This window comes from Bubalus bubalis, chromosome 12 (genome assembly GCF_019923935.1).
Source record: "Bubalus bubalis isolate 160015118507 breed Murrah chromosome 12, NDDB_SH_1, whole genome shotgun sequence".
NCBI lineage: Eukaryota > Metazoa > Chordata > Mammalia > Artiodactyla > Bovidae > Bubalus > Bubalus bubalis.
In genome coordinates this window covers 80,490,032-80,517,187 of record NC_059168.1, presented here as the reverse complement: position 1 = coordinate 80,517,187, position 27,156 = coordinate 80,490,032, and the positions used below count along the sequence as shown (strand labels likewise).

Sequence of the window (27,156 nt, the reverse complement as noted above, 5' to 3'; positions counted from 1 at the left end):
GTTCATTCTTGCACTAAGTAAGGCCTTTGCACTCATCTTCGTCTTGAAGTGTCAACCCTACATCCATCTTTCCATGGCTCTTCTCTTACTTGTTTCAGACCTTTGCTTAAATATTAGCTTCTGCCAAGTCTTTTCCTAACACTCCATCTAAAATACCTCTCCTCTCCATCTCAACTCCTTACCCTATTATTATTCATAGCAATGACCATACCTTGAAATAACATGTGATACTGTTTCTCTAGCTAGACTTTAAGCTCCATGAAGGTAGATTTTGTATTACAGTAGGATTACCAGTGCTTAAAATAGTCCCTAGCACATGGTATTGATATTATATAAAATTAGGAAAATTTAATTTGCCAACTCAAAGAAACAACTAATTTATATTCACTCTTTAAAGAACAAAACTCCTTAAAGATATAACAAAAAAATATTTTGATATACCTTCAAGCCCACAGGTACTTAGTTAAAAATCATGAAAGATCAGTAACTTTTAGAGCTACAAGTTTCAAACCTATTCTGAAAATCTGAGTGACACAAAGTACAGGCCTCTATGTAGATGAATAAAGTAAAAAATCTAACCAGATAACTATTGACTCAGGACATAATTTGTACCACATGTAATTCGTATTCAGGAAATTTTCTAATCAGGTACTCTGGATCACTTGATGTCCATCACAGTCAGCAACAATTCTGATCCAGGTTTTGAGTTGCAGGCAATAGTTTCTTAGGCATAACTCCAAATAAAAATTTAGATCTCCATATAAAACATGTAGATCTCCACATAAAACAGCCCAGACATTTTGAAGACATGCAAAAAGGCATCAGGTGATGGGAAGAAGGGAGAAGGGAAAATACTTAAGAATGTGATCCCTGAATCTCTAGGATTGATCATCAGTATGAGAAACACTATTACTTACATCTTGGTTTACTTGAGAATGACTTTAATCATAGCTCAGGTGGTAAAGAATCCGCCTGCAAAGCAGGAGACCGCAGTTCGATTCCTGGGTTGGGAAGATCTGCTGGAGAAGGGATAGGTTACCCACTCCAGTATTCTTGGGCTTCCCTTGTGGCTCAGCTGGTAAGGAATCCGACTGCAATGTGGGTGACCTGGGTTCGATCCCTGGGTTGGGAAGATCCCCTGGAGAAGGGAAAGGCTACCCACTCGGGTATTCTGCCTTGGAGAATTCCATGGACTGTATAGTCCATGGCCTCACAGAGTTGGACACAACTGAGCAACTTTCACCCCAAAATTCTGAGAAGGTAGGATTTAAAAGCCCAAGGAAGCATTTCTTCCTTGTTTCCCAAGACTTTATGACTTGGTTCAGTCATAGGTGCCCTGATGATAAATCAGGGGTGGAAGAGGCATCTGTATGAGGCATTCAAGTCAGTATTCACAAAGAGGCTTGATTTTGTCAATTATAATATCTTCCCCAATTCACAGAAACATGACTTTGAATATATATAAAGTTTTATTTTTAGAAGTTATACGTATTTTAAAGAAGCAATTTCTTTTTATTCTAATTAATATTATCATTAATTAGAATATTAATTGAAAATATAAAATATTTTCACTTATGATAGTTGAAACCAAAACTCTGTGAGGCCAAAGCAATGAAAAATCTTCAGCTCAACAAGAGATGCCTGGATACCTGAGGAGTTTTCCCATTTTGTATTAAGAACCACAACGTTAAAAAATGACCACAAAAACTCAGATACTGAAGCTGTGTAGATGATAAAAGTTTATGTATTTGGTATATTCTACTTTTTTTTTATTTGAAAAAGCACATGTATGTTAAAATAGTTTTGATACAAATGAATTATAAATGTAACTTTAAAAAAATCAGACTTTGTCTTGGTAGTGGGGGATGTTTAAAACATTCAGCATGTTTCCTCTTTCTGCAAATTCTTAGATTACAAAAGCACAGTTTTGGACTTCTCATTTACCAATTGATCTCCGCTTAGGACTAAATTCGACTCCCTCCCCTCACCCAAAACAAAATCCAATTTTTCTCAGTAACTACAGAAGTGTCGCTGCTTTTAAAATACTGCCTTGTTCTTAAAATACTTCCTTTTAACTTCATAAATATTTACTGCTAGCAATAGAGGGAATTCTTGTTGGATATGCACGTCTTTTTAAAAAGGTTAGCACTAATCCTAGTATCAAACATAAGAATACAAACAGGCGTTCTACTCATGTTTTCTTTTAAAAAAAAAAAAGCGTTCATAAACACAATTGCTTACAACAGGCTGTTATTTTATCATTCTAAGCAGCACACTTCTTAACAACTCTAAACCAGGATGTGTCTCACAACTGACACCCGCTCCACCCTACCCTGCCCCCAGCAGCCGGTCCTTTGACTTTTGGTCGCTTCTCTGCTCCAGGGGGAGCTGCCTGCAGCTGTTTCCCCAGCCCTTCTTCTCAGTCTGGTCTGCAGAGTCCCTCTGACCTGCATCCTCTCAGCTGAGCCAGAGCTCAAGAGGCTTTGGTCTGCAAACCAAGGGACTCTAAAGAAAGCAAGCACACTGCAGGTCGGGGGCACAAGTGGGTTGTAACCCGGTTCCAACACAGATCGGACACTTAGCTGGGTGGCTGATGGTCCAGGACTGAGGGAAAGGCACTGTGTCAGAGTTGGCAGTGCTTCAGTGCTCTGAGAAAGTGCCTTAATAGCATATTAAATGTGATGAAACACAGTAATTAAAACTCTAGTCCAGATCTGCAATCGTAGCTCCAGGATTAACAATGACCTATGCGGAGGCCTGGCGTGCTGCGATTCATGGGGTCACAAAGAGTCGGACATGACTGAGTGACTGAACTGAACTGAACTGATGCGGAGGTTGTGACCAAGGTTTCTATGGTCCTGTGTAGGTCTTTCCTCGTTAATAAGCACAAAACAGACAATAAATCTACTGGAAGCTGGTCCCTGCCCACAGCCCTACCCTCTGCCATGAGAATAATGTAATATCCTGGAAAAGCAAAACTAAATATAACCAGATGCTCAAATGTTTATTTTAATTCTTACAAAATACTATAGAAATGAACCCAAACTTAACAGATATGTACATGTACATATGTACAAAATTTGAAACTTCTGAAAAAGAATCTATAAAAGTAGATGGTTAAAATAAAAAACAAAAAGATTTAAAACCAGTACTATGAAATTGGGTTTTCTCAAAGTAAAATAACTGTTAATTTTAAGTCGCTGGTTGTGGCTGGTTTTCTAGGCTTATTTACATGTTTTGTAATACATAATGTCAGATACATAAAGGAGCTTCTTTTATTTTAGAATACCTTGTTTCATTTTACTTTAAATAGTCCTGGATGCTTTTCCCCTTTACATGTCTTTCAACATGAGGACATGGCATATTAAGTCACAAATCAACTCCGGTCATCATCGTCTTCTTGAGATACAGGTCGGAAAGGCAATGTAGTTTGTCCTCTTTCAGGATCAGACATTCGAAGAATTCTAATCAGTTTACTTGATGGAAGTGAACTAAAAGAAGCAAAATTAATTACTCCAATTTCCAAGTAAACTTTTTCATATTAAAAAAAATTCTAATACTACCTCATGAAAATATAAGTCAAATGGCTGCTAATGGGGGAGGGGATGTAAGTCTGATATCTGAAATTCTAGGAGAAATATAATTTACAAGAAGGAAATAAATTTTCATTTTCAAAAATTAACTTCCTGATTAATGGCATGAGTTTTCACTTTGGAGGAAAAAGAAAATGAAGGAGATTTATATAACATCTAACTCTCTTACTCTTCTTATCTAGCCAGGAAGGAGTCACCTGAATATTTCCTGTCATAAACTTAAACCCCCAAATGATCAAGTGACCGCTTTAGAGAAAGAATATCAACTTTAAGTGACACAGAGCCTGACACCATGCAGGTACCTAATAAATGCTGATTGACAGCAAAGTAGTATTCTTTATTTAGAAAGACTTGTAAGTCACCAGAATAAGATTCAAGATTAGGGAGACTATGAATTATTTCTTTCGTCTAACTAAGTTAGTAAAATTACTTTATATTAGTTGGTTCCTGATAACCACAGAAGAGCAGATTCAAGACAGAAATACTAAAAATATTCACATTCAAATAAAACCTCCTCTATTATGGAAGGAACATAACACAAACAGTATTTTAAGTATCTAATACGGAAAAACTACCTTCAATCTCTGGAATAAGTTTAGGGGTTTGTTTTTATTGGTCACTTATGCATTTGCATTAAAAAATTAAGAATATAAAGGATTTCTTACTTCCTTTTATATACTTGACATATATATACATATACGGATTCACAGAAGAAATTTTAAGTTACCTCATGCTTTGAGGGGTAAGCAGGATAAACTGTCTGAAGCGCTGGGAATCTGCCATCTTGAGTATCATGTCCATCGCAATCCTCCGGTTAACCATATCCTGGAGAACAGACCCAGAAGTTAGAGCTGCTGCCGTGTCAATTATGTTCTTGCGGAAGCAGCCTTGGACTTTACACACCCTTGGATTTTTATCCAAGGATCATCCATTATCTACAATGTCAAGCAACTCTTACATACTGTGAAACCCAGTATCTAAATTATTAGGGAAAATACCTTTCAGGAATTTCTATAGTCTAAGTATTTTTAAGTATAGCTCCTTGCCTCCAATACAGTTAACAATTAAAATAATCAGAAAATAGTCAAAATTAGCTGTTGCAAAGTGAATCTAATTTCTACAGTAATAGTTAGGAGAATGGTATCAAAAGTGACCAGATTCAAACTTATTAAATCTCTTAAATTTTCCCTCAATGATTAAGGTGTTTTAAAAACTCTGTCCTCATCACCTTCTACAATTTGTACAATAATAAGTTCGAATTTATAGACTAACTTCTCTACTGAATCTTTAAAATAAGTTAAATAGCACATCAGTGTATAGGGAAAAAATGCCTGTTTATATACAATAGGTTGTGAAACTAAATGAATTAAACTTTGTGTTTACAACTTCTGAGTTAAATAATAAAAAACGATAAAAATGAAAGAATCTCTCCCCTTCCATGAAAACTCCGGAAATATGAAAACACAAGCAAATGAAACCACACGTGGCCATACAGTATGGTGGTTTAGAACCTGGACTATGGAGGGCTGACAAGGGCCCAGCATCCTGGCTATACTGCTCAGTGACTCTTTTTCTAGAAATTCTTCCATTGGCAGATCTGTAGTCTAACTTAAGGTGCAAAAGTAACCAGGGCTTGCCCAAACTGAATACTGTCCTTTCAAAACAATGCCTGGAGGGAAGTCTATCGTTTAATAACAAAGCTGCCAATGCACCAAGAAATATTTATTCATTTCCTTTAGACTGGTTCTCCAAACTTGGGTACATTTTTCTGAATAATTTCAACAAGGCAAAATGTCATTCCGATTAAAAACCTCGAAGTCTGTGAACGAGAAAGAAATTATTCAGAATTAAATATGAAAAATAATATGTGTGGTAAGACTGCATAATGGCATTTTGGCAAAAATATTGTATGGAAAGAGCAATCATCATCTATGATTTGTGAATCAGCTTTGAATCCAAATCTCAAAGGAATTTCTTAATCTTCAGGAATGAGAGCATAGGAAAAAACCCACTGAAGTGGCTTGCAAATATGAATTCTGATTTGCAAATAAGCATCTTCTAAAATCCTAATTATGTACTAGGCATTAAGAGGTAGAAATATGATTAAGACATGGTTGATAACTTAAAAAATAATTTGGTGAGTGATTCAGACATGAAAATAGGAGAATGCAACAAAATGAAAGCTAAATAAATATAATACGTAATAATAAAATGTGTGCAATATATTGAATATTATATAGTAGTAGTGTTCAGTTCTGTCTCTTTTCTTTTTTTGGTGACCCCATGGACTATAGTCCACTAGGCTCTTTTGCCCATGGGATTTTCCAGGCAAGAATACTGTAGTGGGGTGCCATTTCTTACTCCAGGGGATGCTCCCAACCCACAGATGAAACCTCTGTCGCTAGCGTCTCCTGCATTGCCAGGCAGATTCTCTACCACTAGCACCACGTGGGTGAACATTATATACTATAAAATATAAAAATATACAATTGCATGAGTTGATATAAAGTGGTGCTGAGGAAACTGAGAAGTCCCTAATCCTGTCCGCAGGGTGGCGGTATGGAGCTACATAAAGGTGACATCTAAACCAAGTCTTGAAAGATGAGTCAGAGGACAAGGAAGAAGGGCACAGTGTTTGGAAAATCACAAACAGCTTAGTCCAGCTGAAAAAGTAGATGGATACAGTACCATAAGGGGTCTCAAAGTCACCCTACAGAATTAAACCAAAGACTTTTAAACAAGGGAGTGATCACAATTAGATTTATTTTAGAAACAGAAACCTGGCAAGATGGTGAGGAGAAAGTGAGAAGGAACAGGATTAAAGTCTGAAAGTCTGGACAGGGAACGAAGACAATGAGCAAGAGCTGAGGACAGAAGAGGTGACAGAGGCAGCAGAGGCTAGGGAGAAATCATAGAAGAGGAGGAGACAGAGGTCAGACTTAATGCGTAACAAGGAAAGAAGAATCACAGATAAATCACTGGTGTTGCAGTCAGGTGTTGGGTTGGTAATGGCAATTTGTGAATAATCAAAGAAAGGAACTCAAGAAAAGAAAAGCTTTGAGTGGAAAACCAATTCAGTCTCAGACATGCTGAGTTTGGGATGTAGGCTGTTCACTAGATGAGGTCTCACAGGGGGCAAGAGAGATGTCAGATGAGATGCTTAGATTTGGTAGGAATCCAATGTAGGAGAATCCTGTGGACAGAGGAGCCTGGAGGGCTGCTGTCCATAGGGTTGCACAGAGTCAGACACGACTGAAGCGACTTAGCAGCAACAGCAGCAAATGTAGGTACTAGACTGTGGACTGTGTGTGTGTGTGACAGGTGGGGGAGTAGGCAGAACATGATATCCAGGGAAACTCACACCACTATAAAAAACAAAGAAGACCTTAAACATTTAAGGGCACATGAACTGGGGTGGTGGGGACAGACTGGCACGTTGAGAACAAAGAGGAGTGTGGAAACCGGTAAGAAGACACAGCTCAAGAGATGGAGGCTCAGTCTGTGGTACAAATACTTCAAAGAATTAACGTTCATTTATGATCCTTGCTAAACAAGTTTCGCTGCGGTACTGCAGTCCAAACCCAGCTGAATGAACAGCTGAAGTGAGAGGCTTACGATGTGCCTGAACCACAGTGAGGCAGACCTCACTGGAGCCTCACTCTAACCCTGTGAGGGAGGAAAGGCTAAGGATCTTATTTTATAGATGAAGAAACTGAGGCCTGAAGAGGACGGATACTGAGTCCACAGTCACCTGGGTAACTGGTGACAGAGGCAGGCCTCAATGTTAAGTTTTTTAACTTCAAAGTCCAATGTTCTTGCTCCTCACGTTACAGAGGTTGTTCTTTTGAAAAGTGCGGCTGAACAGGAAAGGAGACAACAGTGGTGTGAAGGTCACAGCAAGGGTGGTGAACTGCTTATCATAATAAACGAGGGAAAAGAGCACAAGTCCAGGATGGGGCCAGTCCATGTGGTGTGTTAGCAAGGGAAGGAACTGGGATTCTTTAGCTCTTCCCTACCAGTTATCACAGACAGAACTGACAGAGCAGGATCTTTTCTGTTGAGAAGAACTAACAAACGAATAGTTTCCTTTCAAAATAGACATTTCAAACCACCACCAAAAAAACAGAAAAACTCGAGAATTTAAAAGTTAACACTACCATGTAGACATCAAACTCATCCAGGCATCTGAAAGGAGATTCAGCGATGGACCACAGAGAAAGAATGAAGCAAACCGTGGAAAATGAACGTTCACCGCCAGATAAGGCCCGCATGTCATTGAAAGCGGCTTTGTTTCCTTCTCCAGGCTGAACCTTGAAGGAGGTAACAAAAAACAAAATGAAGAAAAAAGTCAGATTAACTTCTTTACAGAAGTGGTTGGCTACCATTTTAAAAAGGATGAATTTATAGTAAAAATGAAGATGAGCAATGAAATCAGTCAGTGACTTGGAAATGACATCTATTCCATATAAAATATTTTAAGTAAAAATATAAGCTGTATAACAGCGGCTTCTGTTTTACTGTGAGAAATCTAATTGAAAACATTTTCTCCCCTTAACCAGGTCTAACATACCAAAATTCTAAAAGCTTAATAAGAGTATTAATATTAGGGAAATGAAAACCGTTATTGCCTCCACCCAGTTTCATTGAGATAAAACTAACATTTAACAACTTTGAGGTATAGGACACGACACAAACATATACATTGCAAAATGATTATCACCACAATAAGGTGAACATGTCCATTAACTCACACGGTTGCCTTTTTTTTTTCTTTCAGCGGTGAGAATTTTTGAGATCTACTGTTTGAGCAACTTTCAAATATACATACAGTATAGTACTGGCATAAAAATTGACAAATAGACCAATGGAATAGAATTTGAGAGCCCTGAAATAAACCCATGCAAATACAGAAAACTAATATTTGATAAAGGAGCCAAGAACATACAATTCAGTTCCACTGGTCTGTATGTCTATTTTGGTTACTGTTTTGGTTACTATATATTTGCAACACAGCCTGAAATCAGGAAATGTGATGCTTTCAGACTGTTCTTTCTTCTCCAGATTGCTTTAGCTACTATCTTATCTGGTTCCATTCAAGTTTTATGACTGTTTTTTTCTCTTTGTGAACAATGCCTTTGGAATTTAGACAGGGATCGCACTGAATCTATAGACAGCTTTGGATGGTAGAGACATTTTAACAATATCAACTCTTCTGATTCATGTATAAAGGTTTATCTTTCCATTTATTTGCGTCTCTGCCAATTTCTTTCGTCAGTGTCTTATACTTTTCACTGTATAGAGCTTTCACTTCTTTGGTTAATTTATTCCTAGGTATTTTATTGTTTTTGATGCTACTATTAACCAGATTGTCTTATTTCTTTTTGTCAAATATTTCTAAGTGCCAAGAAATAGTTGTTTTTATTTTATTACTTGATTTCTAGTGACATCTAGTGGTTAAACTGCTTTTGAAAATAATTACAGATTTTCTATAATCTCCCACAAAATTTAACATGCTGTATGAATTTTAAAAAGGAGCCAGTGGAGTGAGAAGAGATGGTAAACATTTACCACTGAAAACAAAATTCCTTAATTATCACCATAAGAAAATAATATGGTTGTCCGCAGGGGGGAAGGGAAAGAGCTACAACAGCAGCTTTAGTCAGTAGAATTAATTTAATTTTCAACACTGGCAAAAACTATCTTTAACTTAAAAATAAGTTCTTTTGTTTCCTATGACAACAGATCAACTTATCATCAAAAGAAATGAAGCCCCCCACCCAGAAAAAGAAATGAAGCAGGTTATCCTCCTATGATTAACATGGAAAGAGTTAAGATACTTACTGATATAGTAAGAGTTTCATTCTTGTGGTCAAAATTCATTTTTCCACAATACGCCCGCTGAGATAATAAGTTGTCAAAGTACAATTTACATCGTAAAGTCAAACACCTTAAAAAAAGACATTGAGCACATTAAAAAGTTTACAAAGTTTTAGAGAACTGTAGATTCAGCATGAGCTTTAAACCAGCATGTAAGACCAGATGAAAATACGCCAGGGTGTTAACACTGGTGTCCGTTTAAATAGGTAAAATTTTAGATGATTTTGTCCTTGTCTTTATATTTATGTTTCCATATTTTTATCAATTCATTTTATAATAAACAAAACATCTATAAGATGAATAAAAATGTTGCACATAGAATAAAATCCATTGTATTACAGGCAGTCCATATGAATGCATCAATCACCTAATTTATACAAAATATCACCCTAACACAGAAGACATAAATCATGCCCTTGAGAGGATTAAACTTTAGCAGTGTTAAGATAGTGGTAAATGGCCTATTCATTAGCTTGTCTCCTCCTAACTTTATAGTAGCAAAAATGGCAAGGGCAATCTCTTAGTCATGTATCTGCAGTACCTTACACACTGCCTCACACAATACAAACTCCATTATTTATCAGATGGCATCCTGCTGTCAGGGAGACCTTTCCCTTCTTCCTGAATTATTTATTTACACTCTTTTTATAAGGATGCAGTCAGATTGCTATTTTATTCACTGGGTTATCATTCATTTGTTGTTGCTAAGTTGTGTCCAACTTTTTGTGACCACGTGGACTGTAGCCTGCCAGGCTCCTCTGTTCATGGGACTTCCCAGGCAAGAATACTGGAGTGGGTTGCCATTTCTTTCTCTGGGGGATCTTCCTAACCCAGGGATCGAACTCGAGTCTCCTGCACTGGCAGGTGGATTCTTTACCATAGAGTCACCAAGGAACCCCCACCATCTATTACTGTTCTTGTCTATTGTGGTCCTCAAATTGTTCCACAGTTTACCAGTGGGAGCCTCTTTCAAGATGCCTATGTCCTTTCATCATGACTCTACATTTTGGGGAGCACTTCCTTACGTTTCTGGCATCTATACCTTCCCTGCTCAGCTCCGTATTATTAACCACTTACCCATGGAGCCTTCATTCCTTTTGCTGGGGAGTGTTAATTAGAAAATAAAATATGGGTGATAGGTAACTGGCTATTTTTCCTAAAGTCTTTGTTCCTAAAGAACTTAAGACTCCTTTCTTTAGAATAACTGTACTTTATTCTTTTCCCTCCCAATTCCCTTCCTCAGTTCTGTTCAGTTCAGTCGCTCAGTCGTGTCCGACTCTTTGCGACCCCATGAATCGTAGCATGCCAGGCCTCCCTGTCCATCACCAACTCCCGGAGTTCACTCAGACTCATGTCCATCGAGACAGTGATGCCATCCGGTCATCTCATCCTCTGTCATCCCCTTCTCCTCCTGCCTTCAATATTTCCCAGCATCAGGGTCTTTTCCAATGAGTCAACTCTTCGCATGAGGTGGCCAAAGTACTGGAGTTTCAGCTTCAGCATTATTCCCTCCAAAGAAATCCCAGGACTGATCTCCTTCAGAATGGACTGGTTGGATCTCCTTGCAGTCCAAGGGACTCTCAAGAGTCTTCTCCAACACCACAGTTCAAAAGCATCAATTCTTCGGCGCTCAGCCTTCTTCACAGTCCAACTCTCACATCCATACATGACCACAGGAAAAACCACAGCCTTGACTAGCCGGACCTTTGTTGGCAAAGTAATGTCTCTGCTTTTCAATATGCTATCTAGGTTGGTCATAACTTTCCTTCCAAGGAATAAGCGTCTTTTAATTTCATGGCTGCAGTCACCATCTGCAGTGATTTTCGAGCCCCCAAAAATAAAGTCTGACACTGTTTCCACTGTTTCCCCATCTATTTCCCATGAAGTGATGGGACCGGATGCCATGATCTCTGTTTTCTGAATGTTGAGCTTTAAGCCAACTTTTTCACTCTCCACTTTCACTTTCATTAAGAGGCTTTGGAGTTCCTCTTCACTTTCTGCCATAAGGGTGGTGTCATCTGCATATCTGAGGTTATTGATATTTCTCCCAGCAATCTTGATTCCAGCTTGTGTTTCTTCCAGTCCAGCGTTTCTCATGATGTACTCTGCACAGAAGTTAAATAAGCAGGGTGGTAATATACAGCCTTGACGTACTCCTTTTCCTATTTGGAACCAGTCTGTTGTTCCATGTTCAGTTCTAACTGTTGCTTCTTGACCTGCATACAGATTTCTCAAGAGGCAGGTCAGGTGGTCTGGTATTCCCATCTCTTTCAGAATTTTCCACAGTTTACTGTGATCCACACAGTCAAAGGCTTTGGCATAGTCAATAAAGCAGAAACAGATGTTTTTCTGGAACTCTCTTGCTTTTTCCATGATCCAGCAGATGTTGGCAATTTGATCTCTGGTTCCTCTGCCTTTTCTAAAACCAGCTTGAACATCTGGAAGTTCATGGTTCACGTTTGCTGAAGCCTGGCTTGGAGAATTTTGAGCATTACTTTACTCGCGTGTGAGATGAGTGCAATTGTGCGGTAGTTTGAGCATTCTTTGGCATAGCCTTTCTTTGGGATTGGCATGAAAACTGACCTTTTCCAGTCCTGTAGCCACTGCTGAGTTTTCCAAATTTGCTGGCATATTGAGTGCAGCACTTTCACAGCATCGTCTTTCAGGATTTGAAATAGCTCAACTGGAATTCCATCACCTCCACTAGCTTTGTTCATACTGATGCTTTCTAAGGCCCACTTGACGTCACATTCCAGGATGTCTGGCTCTAGGTCAGTGATCACACCCTCGTGATTATCTGGGTCATGAAAATCTTTTTTGTACAGTTCTTCTGTGTATTCTTGCCACCTCTTCTTAATATCTTCTGCTTCTGTTAGATCCATACCATTTCTGTCCTTTATCGAGCCCATCTTTGCATGAAATGTTCCCTTGGTATCTCTAATTTTCTTGAGGAGATTTCTAGTCTTTCCCATTCTGTTGTTTTCCTCTATTTCTTTGCATTGATCACTGAGGAAGGCTTTCTTGTCTCTTCTTGCTATTCTTTGGAACTCTGCATTCAGATGCTTATATCTTTCCTTTTCTCCTTTGCTTTTCACAGCTATTTGTAAGGCCTCCCCAGACAGCCATTTTGCTTTTTTGCATTTCTTTTCCATGGGGATGGTCTTGATCCCTGTCTCCTGTACAATGTCACAAACCTCATTCCATAGTTCATCAGGCACTCTATTTATCAGATCTAGGCCCTTAAATCTATTTCTCACTTCCACTGTATAATCATAAGGGATTTGATTTAGGTCATACCTGAATGGTCTAGTGGTTTTCCCTACTTTCTTCAATTTAAGTCTGAATTTGGTAATAAGGAGTTCATGATCTGAGCCACAGTCAGCTCCCAGTCTTGTTTTTGTTGACTGTATAGAGCTTCTCCATCTTTGGCTGCAAAGAATATAATCAATCTGATTTCGGTGTTGACCATTTGGTGATGTCCATGTGTAGAGTCTTCTCTTGTGTTGTTGGAAGAGGGTGTTTGCTATGACCCGTGCATTTTCTTGGCAAAACTTTATTAGTCTTTGCCCTGCTTCATTCTGTATTCCAAGGCCGAATTTGCCTGTTACTCCAGATGTTTCTTGACTTCCTACTTTTGCATTCCAGTCCCCTATAATGAAAAGGACATCTTTTTTGGGTGTGAGTTCTAAAAGGTCTTGTAGGTCTTCATAGAACTGTTCAACTTCAGCTTCTTCAGCGTTACTGGTTGGGGCATAGACTTGGATTACTGTGATATTGAATGGTTTGCCTTGGAAACGAACAGAGATCATTCTGTTGTTTTTGAGATTGCATCCAAGTACTGCAGTTCGGATTCTTTTGTTGACCATGATGGCTACTCCATTTCTTCTGAGGGATTCCTGCCCTCAGTAGTAGATATAATGGTCATCTGAGTTAAATTCACCCATTCCAGTCCATTTTAGTTCACTGATTCCTAAAATGTCTACATTCACTCTTGCCATGTCTTGTTTGAGCACTTTGAATTTGCCTTGATTCATGGACCTGACATTCCAGGTTCCTATGCTATATTGCTCTTTACAGCATTGGACCTTGCTTCTATCACCAGTCACATCCACAGCCCTTCCTAAACTGCATTACATTTCCACATTTGAAAATACTGATAGCTTCAGTTTTTCCTTTGTTGCCACAATAACTATTGCTAGCTGGTATTCAGAATTTTCTGTTAACTTTCCTTCTGAAATACTGATATGCATTTTTCAACTGTGTCCACATATGGGATATCTAAAAGACTGTCCTCATTAAAGTGACAAGGTTCTCCAGTGTAAAGAGATAAACAATTTTAAAAATTTAACCATCTCTATTGTGCTCTCAAGATTAGGTAAACAATGTAAAACTCGTCAGGGGTGAAGAAACATATCAAGATACTAAATTATAAGACCAATACTTTAACAGAAAATACTTTAAATACAAATTTTTTAGATAACAATAAGAAAACAAATCCTAATGTTTCTGGAAAAGATGTAGTAATAGGCATTAGATTTACTCTTCTGCATGAAACAACTAGAAAACTGGACAAAATATATGAAACAAGAGTTTTCAGACTCTGGACATCAGACACTGCAGGCAATGCCAGTCAAAACGACCTCTGAAAGATGGCAAACAAACACACTGAGCCCTAGGGACGCCACAAATTACTTTCACATTAAGAGTAAAAGGCCATGAGATTAAAAGATGCTTGCTTCTTGGAAAAAAGGCTATGACAAACTCAGACAGCATATCAAAAAGCAGAGACATTACTTTGCCGACAAAAGTCCATATAGTCAAAGCTATAGTTTTCCAGCAGTCATGGATGGATGTGAGAGTTGGACTATGAAGGCTGAGCACCAAAGAATTAATGCTTTTGAACTGTGGTGTTGGAGAAGACTCTTGAGAGTCTTGTTGACAGCAAGGAGATCAAACCAATCAATCCTAAAGGAAATCAGCCCTGAATATTCATTGGAAGCACTGAGGCTGAAGTTGAAGCTCCAATACTTTGGGCACCTGATGCGAAGAACTCATTCATTAGAAAAGACAGACCCTGATGCTGAGAACGATTGAAGGTGGGAGGAGAAGGGGACGACAGAGGATGAGACGGCTGGATGGCATCACCGACTTGATGGACATGAGTTTGAGCAAGCTCTGGGAGATGGTGATGGACAGCGAAGCCTGGTATGCTGCAGTCCATGGGGTTGCAAAGAGTTCAACGTGATAGCGACTGAACAACAACAACAAGAGTAAAAGGGCAGTGAAAACCCAGGCGGCACCCAGAAGCCCCGTTTAGGAATCTGGGGAGGCCCAGGCCCTCTGGTTCAACAGGCAGAGTGTGGGGAAGAGAGAGCTGCACTGAGAGAGCTCTAGAGAACCACAGAGGGGCTGGGAGATCCCCAGGTTAAGTAACCTTATCAGTGGCAGTGTGGGAATACTGCCCGAGGCTGGCAAGAGAAACACCCAAAAGCAGCAGAAACAACCCCCGAGGTCACTCAGAGCCAGGAATAGTTCACATTCCCACAGGCACGAGTGGAGTAAACTCATAGTGCATCAACAGAGGACTCATAAGAGCACAGCTTCACTGGTAAGAAAAAAAATTTGTCCTTGACCAAGACTGCTCTGGTCCTACCTAACAATACTTAAAAGCTGCCTCAAAAGGATAAAAATAAGAAACTCTTTAAGTTCTAATAACATGCATATAAAACTGAAACACACATTTCAAAAACTAACCTATTGTTTAGTTAAGGAATATGGCCAAACAAGCAAAGCCTATTTCTCATTATGGCTTTATTTGAATTTCCCCTCACTGCAGATGGTGACTGCAGCCATGAAATAAAAGATGCTTACTCCTTGGAAGGAACGTCATGACCAACCTAGACAGCATATTCAAAAGCAGAGACGTTACTTTGCCAAAAAGGTCCGTCTGGTCAAGGCTACGGTTTTTCCAGTGGTCATGTATGGATGTGAGAGTTGGATGATAAAGAAAGCTGAGTGCTGAAGAACTGATGCTTTTGAACTGTGGTGTTGGAGAAGACTCTTGAGAGTCCCTTGGACTGCAAGGAGATCCAACCAGTCCATTCTGAAGGAGATCAGTCCTGGGTGATCTGATCTTCATTGGAAGGACTGATGTTGGAAGCTGAAACTTCAATACTTTGGCCAGCTGATGCGAAGAGCTGACTCATTTGAAAAGACCCTGATGCTGGGAAAGATTGAGGGCAGGAGGAGAAGGGGATGACAGAGGATGAGATGGTTGGATGGCATCACCGATTTAATGGACAAGAGTTTGGGTAAACTCTGGGAGTTGGTGATGGACAGGGAGGCCTGGCATGCTGTGGTTCATGGTGTTGCAAAGAGTCAGACACAACTGAGCGACTGAACTGAACTGATACTAGGGAAACTTAAAATTTACAAAAATTAAAAAAATTCTAGTCTTAAGACTACAGCTCTTGGTATGGGGATGCATGCTCAGTTGCTTCCTACTCTTCACAACCCCGTGGACTGCAGCCCACCAGGATCCCAAGTCCATGGAATTTTCCAGGCAAGAGTACAGGACTAGGTTGCTATTTCCTTCTCCCAATAGTTCTTGGTATAAACAGAGTTAAAAAACATGCTACTGAGGGGATGCCATAGGAAAAACAGGTTAGGTGGAAACACTAGGGCTGCCTAGGATTCAAGTATATCAAGAGCCAAGCCTACCTATCAACTGTCCTCTGGTTTATTTCTGTTGCTTGTGATTTTAGTTGGAGTTAATTGATCCCTGACAATCTGCACATTTCTGGGTATACTAATGAGATCCAGTGTCTCTGACCCTGTACTCATTTATTCAAACAATATACATCACGTTTCTACTACATTTCAGGCACCACAGTAGGCACTGGGGATATATCTATGAACAAAACAGAGATTCTGTATCCAAGGAGCTACATGGTTCTAGATCAGGGTAATCAACTGAGAACCTGTCTCAATAGGGCCCATAAAAAGCCCATAAAAAATTATCTCTCATTAGAACATGCACTGTCTAAGACTGAAATAGTCTGTTTCAGAGCCAAGAAGCTTCCAAATGACCCATTTAAGCAGAGACTGAACAGCCATCTATAAGTTATCCAGTAAGGTACATCTAATGGAGTTTAAGTTTAAAAAGCTCATTTATAAAAGTCCCTTGAAATCTAGAATTCTCATTAAACTACAGGGTCCTAAGCACTACTATATCTTCTCTAATTGAATCATGAAAGTTCTTCTCATTTTATTGTTTACAGGGGAGAACTGAAAACAAAGAATGCATAGTATGTGGTAATATTTTTTATTGCACTTACCTTCTAAATTGTTGATATGTTTTATATCTATGGATCATTATTTCTTCCAGTAATTTAATAAACCTTTTTAAAGTCTTTACTTTGCTATCCAAATCAAGATAGCTTTCTCTTGCCTCTTGATATTGCCTATTTTATGAAAAAAAATATTAAGCAAATAAATGTCATTCAATGAAACATAAAATCTCAAATACACTTAATAAGTTCTATAATAATTCCAAAGAAAAAAGTTATTTATTGTTAATACTACATGTATGAAAGACTAGTTAAGCTGTAACCATATGCCATAGAAACACTTTACCCAAACTTAAGGTTTTATATAAATATCTTTTGTCTTACTAATATATATGGATAATATGGTAAAGTAGAAAAGCAAGCACTTACTTCATTATTTCCTCTCGATCTCCATAACTAGCATGTTCTGCCTGTATCTTCTGTCTTAATCTATTAATTTCTTTGTCTAGAATTGAGGCAGATTTTTTCACTTCTATCCGCTCTGGACAGATTTGTCTTGCTTGTGACATTTTCTCCTAAGATAACAGACGTTTAACTTTAAAACGTCTTTGATACAACAATTCACTGTACTATTTGTACCAAAATATGCAAAGTAAAATTCTGAACTTCTATTTAAGAAATGTATTTTAATTACACTTAATATCAATGTTATTTTTCTAAGCTTTATACTGAGAATACAGTTCAGAGTCATCATAAATTTTCAAAAGAAAATTGCATTAGCGTACACAACTTTAACAATTTAGAGGAGCTCCATAACCTCCTAGTAAAACAAATTACAAGTAGATGTTATGAAGGTTTGGCACCCCAGATGCTGAGGTCAGACATAGCTTTCTGTGACTTTTAAGAGGGATTCTAAATACCAAATGGTACTGAAAACATAAAGACCCTTGTGTTTGTAAAATATTAAAAACCCAAAGCACTTGCACACATAGTACTTTCATTCATGACATTCATATATTAAGTCTTAAACAAATCAGGCAATGGGTTTCAGAGTTGAAACCATTTTCCTAAGACATGTAAAAACAAAGCTGGAATCCACTTCTTTTAGGTTAAACCATGGTTGCCTTCAACTTACTTTCCTCTAAAAATAGGGCTTCCGCTTTCCACTATCAACCAGGGTTATTAGTAAGGAGGAGCTGGACTGTAGCCCAACTCATTCCTGAGTTAACTCAGAGGCAGGGAGTATTTTTCTGACATAAAGCTGCTATGCACTTGCCAAGTTAGGCATGTAAGGAACTGTTTCAGAGCAGGGAGTGCCATTTTCCAAATCACCTGGAGGCACAATAAGGGGCTGTGGCAGTCCTGCCTAAAGTACTCTTCGTGTTGGTCTATGAAGTCCCCACATTTTGAGAGTCCCTAAGTCTTTCCCTCTGTTGATTCACTGAAACAGCTACTACTCCAAAGAAAACAGATATCCATCAGACAACTTGTCTCTGTTTGGAAATATGACATTAAGGAAAACGCACTTTAATAATCATGACTAAGGTTGTAAATAAAATGTTTTAAAAAATCATGGATAACCTCTAGCTCTTTTTCTTTCATATCTAGTTCTCGTTTCTTTTTATTTAAAGTATCCAAGTGTTCTTTCTGCTTGTCTTCATAATGCCGTTTCCCTCGCTTTTGGTTATCCACTTCAGAATCAGCAAGGTTTAATTCATCCTGTTTAAATAAAACCAAAATAATCTATAAGGAAAAGATTGCTTTAAAAAATTATCAGCTTAGGTATAAACTGACAAGTAATAAAGTGGACAGGATTATGCTGCTTGAAGAGGCCAGTGTTAAGAGTTCATATCCTTCTGTAACCATTGGAAAAATGCATCACTCGACTATTCTTATTACTCAAAACATAGCTCTAACCACAATAAAGATGCCAATGCTGAAGACACATGAGAAAGGTTAAAAAAATTAATTCATGAAATGTAAATGGAAACAAAGCAGTATTTCTAAATGTTAAACGTATTACTTCGTATATGTGATTCTGTGGTGTCCATGTATAATTAAATTAATAGACTGAATGTCAAGTACACATTTTGATTATTTTGCCTGATAATTTTATACATGAATGATGCCCAAAACACATTTTCTTCTATTATTGGAATTCTCCCTTGTTATGGGAATCTGTCTTCTATTAAGAGTATATACAATATATAAATTTCTTTAAAGGAGGTAGAGACTGGTGTAAAGATTTTACTGGTATTTAGAGATGATATATGTACAAAGCCATAAATTATGGCAGCTTTCTTAAATACTGATATATAGATTGCCTTCTTTATCATCAATTTGGATGTTTTAAAAAAACATAGATTTCCAAACCCCACCTCTGGAGACTTTATTTTAGTAGGCCGAGAATCCCTACATCTCAATTTTTAAAATGGCTCTTGATTTCAGTTCAGTTCAGTTCAGGTGCTCAGTCGTGTCCGACTCTTTGTGACCCCATGAATCACAACAAGCCACGCCTCCCTGTCCATCACCAACTCCTGGAGTTCACTCAGACTCACATCCATCGAGTCAGTGATGCCATCCAGCCATCTCATCCTCTGTCGTCCCCTTCTCCTCCTGCCCCCAGTCCCTCCCAGCATCAGAGTCTTTTCCAATGAGTCAACTCTTCGCATGAGGTGGCCAAAGTATTGGAGTTTCAGCTTCAGCATCATTCCTTCCAAAGAACACCCAGGACTGATCTCCTTTAGAATGGACTGACTGGATCTCCTTGCAGTCCAAGGGACTCTCAAGAGTCTTCTCCAACACCACAGTTCATAAGCATCAATTCTTTGGTGCTCAGCCTTCTTCACAGTCCAACTCTCACATCCATACATAACCACAGGAGAAACCATAGCCTTGACTAGACGGACCTTTGTTGGCAAAGTAATGTCTCTGCTTTTGAATATGCTATCTAGGTTGGTCATAACTTTCCTTCCAAGGACTAAGCGTCTTTTAATTTCATGGCTGCAGTCACCATCTGCAGTGCTTTTGGAGCCCAAAAAATAAAGTCTGACACTGTTTCTACTGTTTCCCCATCTATTTCCCATGAAGTGATGTGACCGGATGCCATGATCTTCGTTTTCTGAATGTTGAGCTTTAAGCCAACTTTTTCACTCTCCACTTTCACTTTCATCAAGAGGCTTTTTGCTCTTGATTTAAGAACCACCAAATTAAATTTTGCTGAGTTTGTCTATTTTTTGAGGCTAGTCTAGTATTCTTGCCTAGAGAATTCCATGGACAGAGGAACCTGGTGGGCTATATATACTCCATGGGGTCACAAAGAGTCGGACACAACTGAGCCACTAACACTGGACATATATACTATGATGATGATGTTTACCTTCAGGAATCATAGTTATAAAGAAAAAGAAACAAACACAAACCAAAACAACAGCATCAAGGAAGACAGAAGATTTACGGATATCCCGAAAAGAAAAAGAACACGTGATGTATCTAAAAATTCCCAGTTATTTACACCTCATATAAAAGAGCAGAAATAGGCTACTTCCTGACCTAAGAACACAATTTTCTGCAAGTTATTCACACTGCTAAAAATAACTACCACCCAAGGTAGACACTTAATGATATAAAGTTTTTATAACACAGGTCTATTAAAAATAAAAACATTATTATATGGAGGATAGAGATAAGCTGCTCCTTTACTTTGAAGAAAATAAAAGAAAATGGGTACAATTTTCATAGCAGGAGATATTACAGCTGGAAATTGGAATGGCTTATGAAACAGAACGGTTGCCAACACTAAATTTTCTAATCATTTTCTGTAGAAACTTTCAATATATGTCCATGTTTGCTTTAGGGGATCAAATCAGCTTTATGGAGCCAAAGGGGTCAGTTATATTAGGATGGATCGTGTTGGTTAATTTTCTCTGAGCAACTTTAGAAAGGGAAAAACTTGACTTATAAAACAGAATGCAAAGAACTTAAGGTTCTTTCTCTTACTGTGGCTTTTTTTTATTTTAAGTTTACAATATTGTATTGGTTTTGCCATGTATCAACATGAATCCGCCACAGGTATATACGTGTTCCCCATCCTGAACCCTCCTCCCTCCCCGTACCATCCCTCTGGGTCGTCCCAGTGCACCAGCTCCAAGCATCCAGTATCGTGCATCAAGCCTGGACTGGCAACTCGTTTCATATATATTATAGTCCTCAAATATTTAATAAAATTACATCCTGGGTACCAACAAATGTAAAACTTTAAAAAAGGAACCAAGAGAGTATTTCCTTTCATTTCATTTTGGTGATGGTAAAACAGAGACCTAAAGATATTAAATTCACTTAAGTGACACTTACCCTGTTTTGGGGTGAGGGCTAGGATGGGTTAGATCTAGAACTAAATTCTGATATAGCCCTATGTCTGTAGAGCTTCTAACCTTTAAGAAAGATCAGCCTTAAAAAAAAAATAGGCTGAGATGCTAGAAGGGGCAGAATCATTGAAAAATTTTATTCTCTTTGATGTCTAAATAACAAATTTTAGTTAGCTGACAACATTGGATAAATTACTATAGTATGTATTATAGCCACTTGCTTCCTATAATTACATCAATTATGAAGTTTTAGAAAGCTATAAATCATTAGATCTTGAAATTTTCAAAAGCAGTCAGTCTCAATAGAAATAAACACTCATTATCTCTATCAGAAACAGAGAAGCCCTCCTACTCTAATAATGCAGACCATGATTCTTAATGTAGATCCTGCTCCCTGTACAAAAAATTCAATATGTAACTAAAGCATTAAGCTTGCAGTATAAATAAAAAAACAAAACAAAACAAAAAAACCACCGCACACGGCCACAGCCCACACGACGACCGCCAGGTAGCCCCCTCCCGACAGCCGCAGCAGCAGTGATCATGGTGCGCCACGCCGTGCGCCACCCCGGCCCCTCGGGGGACAGCGGAGTTTGGAGAGTGAAAAGGTTGGCTTAAAGTTCAACATTGAGAGAACTAAGGTCATGGCATCTGGTCCCATCACTTCATGGGAAGTAGATGGGGAAACAGTGGAAGCAGTGTCAGACTTTATTTTTTGGGCTCCAAAATCACTGTAGATGGTGATTGCAGCCATGAAATTAAAAGACACTTACTCCTGGGAAGGAAAGTTATGACCAACATAGATAGCATATTGAAAAGCAGAGACATTACTTTGCCAACAAAGGTCCATCTAGTCAAGGCTATGGTTTTTCCAGTGGTCATGTATGGATGTGAGAGTTGAACTATGAAGAAAGCTGAGTGCCGAAGAATTGATGCCTTTGAACTGTGGTGTTGCAGAAGACCCTTGGACTGCAAGGAGATCCAGTCAGTCCATTCTAAAGGAGATCAGTCCTGGGTGTTCTTTGGAAGGATTGATGCTGAAGCTGAAACTCCAGTACTTTGGCCACCTCATGCGAAGAGTTGACTCATTGGAAAAGACTCTGATGCTGGGAGGGATTGGGGGCAGGAGGAGAAGGGGACAACAGAGGATGAGATGGCTGGATGGCATCACTGACTCGATGGACATGAGTTTGAGTGAACTCCGGGAGTTGGTGATGGACAGAGAGGCCTGGCGTGCTGCGATTCATGGGGTCGCAGAGTCAGACATGACTGAGCGACTGAACTGAACTGATAGATCAAAATAAACTGTTCAAAGTGAGAAAAATACTCCCTATGCCAAGATTTAAATGACTACATATTTGAACAGCATGTTCTACCTCTTGCCACTCCTCTGACACAAAATGAACAAATGTCCTAAGAGAAAACAGATTCTATCTAGAAGCTGCTACTACATCATGACAGCTTCTGAGGAATTAACTCCTTTGTTAGCCAACTCTTCTTGGTCCTGTTATTGATCGCTAGTAGGATGCGACACTATAAAGAAAAACCCTCTTGACTACTAGACGACTGTGTGCAGGTTTACTGAAGGGTTCACTTATTGGCAACCAAGGCAAAGAGCTAAGATCAAGAATTCTTACTGCATTCTGCATGTATATTCTGCTACTGAACTTCTCTGTGGACTTCCAATTCTAGGAGTTGCTTTAGCCTACAGGTCCCTAATGGAGAAGGCAATGGCACCCCACTCCAGTACTCTTGCTTGGAAAGTCCCATGGACGGAGGAGCCTGTTAGGCTGCAATCCATGGGGTCGCTAAAAGTCAGACACGACTGAGCGACTTCACTTTCAGTTTTCACTTTCCTGCATTGGAGAAGGAAATGGCAGCCCACTCCAGTGTTCTTGCCTGGAGAATCCCAGGGACAGGGGAGCCTGGTGGGCTGCCATCTATGGGGTCGCACAGAGTCGGACACGACTGAAGTGACTTAGCATAGCACAGGTCCCTAAAAGAACAGAACACAGCTTAACTTATCTGGGATAATACAGGGCTTCCCAGGTGGCGCAGTGGTGAAGAATCTGCCTGCCAGAATAGGAGACATGGGTTGATCCCTGGGTGGGGATGATCCCCTAGAGAAGGAAATGGCAACCCACTCCAGTAATCTTGCCTGGAAAATTCTTTGGACAGAGGAGCCTGGCAGGCTACACAGTTCATGGGATAATTCAGGTGCTAATTATTTCTTTTTCTATATTACTTTAGCATAAATTATCATTTCGATTTTAATCAATCCTTCATCATTTAAAATTTTCTTTGATCTCACCTTTGTTTTAACTTCACTTCTCTAATCCCTGAATTTTGAATTTGGTCTCTCCCATTCTTGACAATTTTCATACTTATTTTTATTTCCTCTTATTCTATTTTCTTTTAAAAATTAATTTTGTCTTCTTTATTTATCTTGGACTTTTTGTCTTTTTGATTCTAATTTCCTGTAGTAACTACTTTTTATTTGTCTTTTTCAATAGTATCCTTAGTATGTTTTCCTTTCTCACAACATTAAAATTTTTTTAAATTCTTAGCTCAAATAGAAAAAAACAAAACCAATATGCATTACCAAGGCAGCCAGAAATCACAACTCTATGGAAAGCAACAATATAGAGGTCACCACAAATAGGGAAAAATTGTTTCTATTCAGCTTCTCCTCTAACTCTCTTTAATAAATTACATTTTCTGTCAGTGGAGACAATTATAGTAAAGTACATATGTGTGCAAGTTCTTTTAAACTTTTAAAATATTTAAATACATTTTGAGTCAAAGAAGTACTTTTCCTGCAAAAAAGGGGTTATATCATCAACATACCTCTTCCCTCTTAAGACATACTACTGATTCTTCTGTGTCTTATAAATAAAATCTGAAGTTTTGAGAATAATTGAGCTGTTCAATTAGAATGATAATAAGCTGCTGATAATAAACTTTATTTCCCTAATTTGGCTTCAAAAAGCATGTGTTTTCAAACAAAAAAAGCCAATTGAATTCTGGCTGGAATATAATGCAGATATGTTAGTAAGTAGGAAGTGAGTAGCACTTTATTTCAAGCTGGCTTTTATATCAACTAATCTTAGAGTTCAAAGATTAAACTCTTTGGCAGAGATAAAATTGCCAACATCCGTTGGATCATAGAAAAAGCAAGACAGTTCCAGAAAAACATCTAGTTCTACATCTACTTCTGCTTTATTGACTATGCCAAAGCCTTTGACTGTGTGGATCACCACAAACTGTGGGAAATTCTTTAAGAGATGGGAATACCAGACCATCTGACCTGCCTCCTGAGAAATCTGTATGCAGGTCAAGAAGCAACAGTTAGAACTGGACATGGAACAACAGACTGGTTCCAATAGGAAAAGGAGTATGTCAAGGCTGCATATTGTTGCCCTGCTTATTTAACTTATATGCAGAGTACATCATGAGAAATGCTAGGCTGGATGAAGCACAAGCTGGAATCAAGATTGCCAGGAGAAATATCAATAAGGAGAAATATCAATAACCTCAGATATGCAGATGATACCACCCTTATGGCAGAAAGTGAAGAAACTAAAGAGCCTCTTGATGAAAGTGAAAGACGAGAGTGAAAAGTTGGCTTAAAATCCAACATTCAGAAAACTAAGATCATGGCATCCAGTCCCATCACTTCATAGACAATAGACGGCGAAACAATGGAAACAGTGACGGACTTTATTTTGGGGGGCTCCAAAATCAATGCAGATGGCGACTGCAGCCATGAAATTAAAAGACACTTGCTCCTTGGAAGCAAAGTTATGACCAACCTAGACAGCATATTAAAAAGCAGAGACATTACTTTACCAACAAAGGTCCATCTAGTCAAAGCTATGGCTTTTCCAGTAGTCATGTATGGATGTGAGAGTTGGACTACAAAGATGAGTGCCAAAGAATCGATGCTTTTGAACTGTGGTGTTGGAGAAGACTCTTGAGAGTCCCTTGGACAGCAAGGAGATCCAACCAGTCCACCCTAAAGGAAATCAGTCCTGAATATTCATTGGAAGGACTGATGCTGAAGCTGATACTCCAGTACTTTGGCCACCTGACACGAAGAACTCATTCATTGGAAAAGACCCAGATTCTGAGAAAGACTGAAGGCAGGAGGAGAAGGGGACGACAGAGGATAATGGTTGGATGGCATCACTGACTCGATGGACATGAGTTTGAATATGCTCTGGGAGTTGGTGATGGACAGGGAAGCCTGGCATGTGGCAGTCCATGGCGTCACAGAGTCGGATACAACTGAGCAACTGAACTGAACTGAACCCTAGAGTTACTGAGAAGAGGTAGGACAAGAGAACAGAGAGAGACAGAACAGACAGATAAATATCCCTGTCTCTGACCTAAAAGAAGAAAATATCCCACAAAATAAAAAGGTAACAAAAGCTGTAACCTTCTCAGGGGGTGGGGGGGAGAAATTTGGCAATTTATTTTCTGTAAAGGTGTGAGGAGAGTATTTAATTCTGATTGATCTAATGATGAAAAGTTGGTGTACATCCCAGTTTTATACAGCTTTATTTATATTTAGTCATAAATTCTGTTAGAATACTATCTAGCAGGTGCGAAAGTGAAAGTCGCTCAGTTGTGTCCGACTCTTTGCCACCCCTTGCAACCCCATGGACTATACAATCAATGGAATTCTCCAGGCCAGATTACTGGAGTAGGTAGCCTTTCCCTTCTCCAGGGGATCTTCCCAATTTAGGGACTGAACCCAGGTCTCCCACACTGCCGGCAGATTCTTTACCAGCTGAGCCACCAGGGAAGCCCAAAAATACTGGAGTGGGTAGCCTATCCCTTCTCCAGTGGATCTTCCCAACCCAGGAATCAAACTGGGGTTTCCTGCACTGCTGGCAGATTCTTTACCAGCTGAGTTACCAGGAAAGCCCTTCTAGCAGGTATACTACAGATATAAAACTGAAAAATAAATCAATAAATAAATACATACATATATATATCAGAATAACAATATATACCTTAAGTGGATCTGCTAGCTCTGAGAGCTGATTAATTTTCTGTTTAATTTCATCATACTTGTTTTCTGCTTCTACTTTCAGGCTTTTAAGATGTTCCATATTTTCTTTTTGTTGTTCCATATTTTTCTCAACCATTTTCATCTTGATTTTATTTTCTTGAGCTTCATCTTCCTGGCAACATTTACAGAGCATATAGAATTAATTCAAATACTTAAGTTATCCAACAGGAAAATAATATAATTCTGGAAAAGGAGAAACTATAGGCTACAAGCAAATCAGATTAAAGACAAATACAAAGAACATTACGATATTTTCATACCCTTACTGGTAAATTAGAAGGTAGAAGACTATAGGTTAAAAAATAGAAAAGGATTACATTTAGAAGACAAACTATTTTATTGTGCTTGAGGTCATAATCAAAGGGGATAAATTTATTACTCACTTTTTCTTTCAAAATATAGTATATATAAATATATACCTTATGCCAGACAATGTATCAGATGCAGACTGAACAAAAATAAATAAGACATACACCTTTAAGAAATTGAGTCTATCAACAATAGGAATTAAAGCAGAAAAACACTAAGGCGAAAACCAAATTACTAATACAAATTGGAGACAAGTTCTTATTGAAGTAAAGCTCCATCAATGCAGTGACTTGATCTGTTTTGTTTACTGTTGTGTCCCTCAGCATTTAACATGATGCCTGGTACAGAGTAAATACTGATTTACTCTCAATGAATCAGGTGAATACTGATTCATTTTAACAAGACTCTGCAATCTATTTAATTCACTACTTATTGCAACTTGGGGCATTAAGCTGAATGTCATAAAAAGATGCCTAAGAGAACAAATATGCGGTGAATAAAAACCATTAAACTTGGAAAAAGGAAAACAGTTCAAAGAGACCAACTACAACTGACTAAATGATATCACTAATACTAGTACTGATTAATTATGAAAAATACTATGCTAGGTAGTTTGAACAGTTACCGTTTAGATAAACAAGCTC

At 38.6% G+C, this 27,156-nt stretch overlaps 1 protein-coding gene across 2 annotated transcripts in view; it reads right to left on the bottom strand.

The window, feature by feature from the left end:
* Window positions 1–1,726: 1,726 nt before the first annotated feature.
* SMC6 (structural maintenance of chromosomes 6) overlaps window positions 1,727–27,156 on the bottom strand; it is a 75,672-nt gene continuing 50,242 nt past the window's right edge. For both annotated transcript variants that reach the window (XM_006051879.4, XM_025261531.3), the window contains 8 exons: window positions 26,145–26,315; window positions 18,341–18,478; window positions 17,189–17,334; window positions 16,808–16,933; window positions 9,435–9,540; window positions 7,751–7,903; window positions 4,321–4,418; window positions 1,727–3,491 (listed from right to left, as the gene is read on the bottom strand). In XM_006051879.4, coding sequence (XP_006051941.2) covers window positions 3,377–3,491; window positions 4,321–4,418; window positions 7,751–7,903; window positions 9,435–9,540; window positions 16,808–16,933; window positions 17,189–17,334; window positions 18,341–18,478; window positions 26,145–26,315 — 1,053 coding nt within the window. In that variant the 3' untranslated portion in view covers window positions 1,727–3,376. The remainder of the gene's footprint in view (window positions 3,492–4,320; window positions 4,419–7,750; window positions 7,904–9,434; window positions 9,541–16,807; window positions 16,934–17,188; window positions 17,335–18,340; window positions 18,479–26,144; window positions 26,316–27,156) is intronic.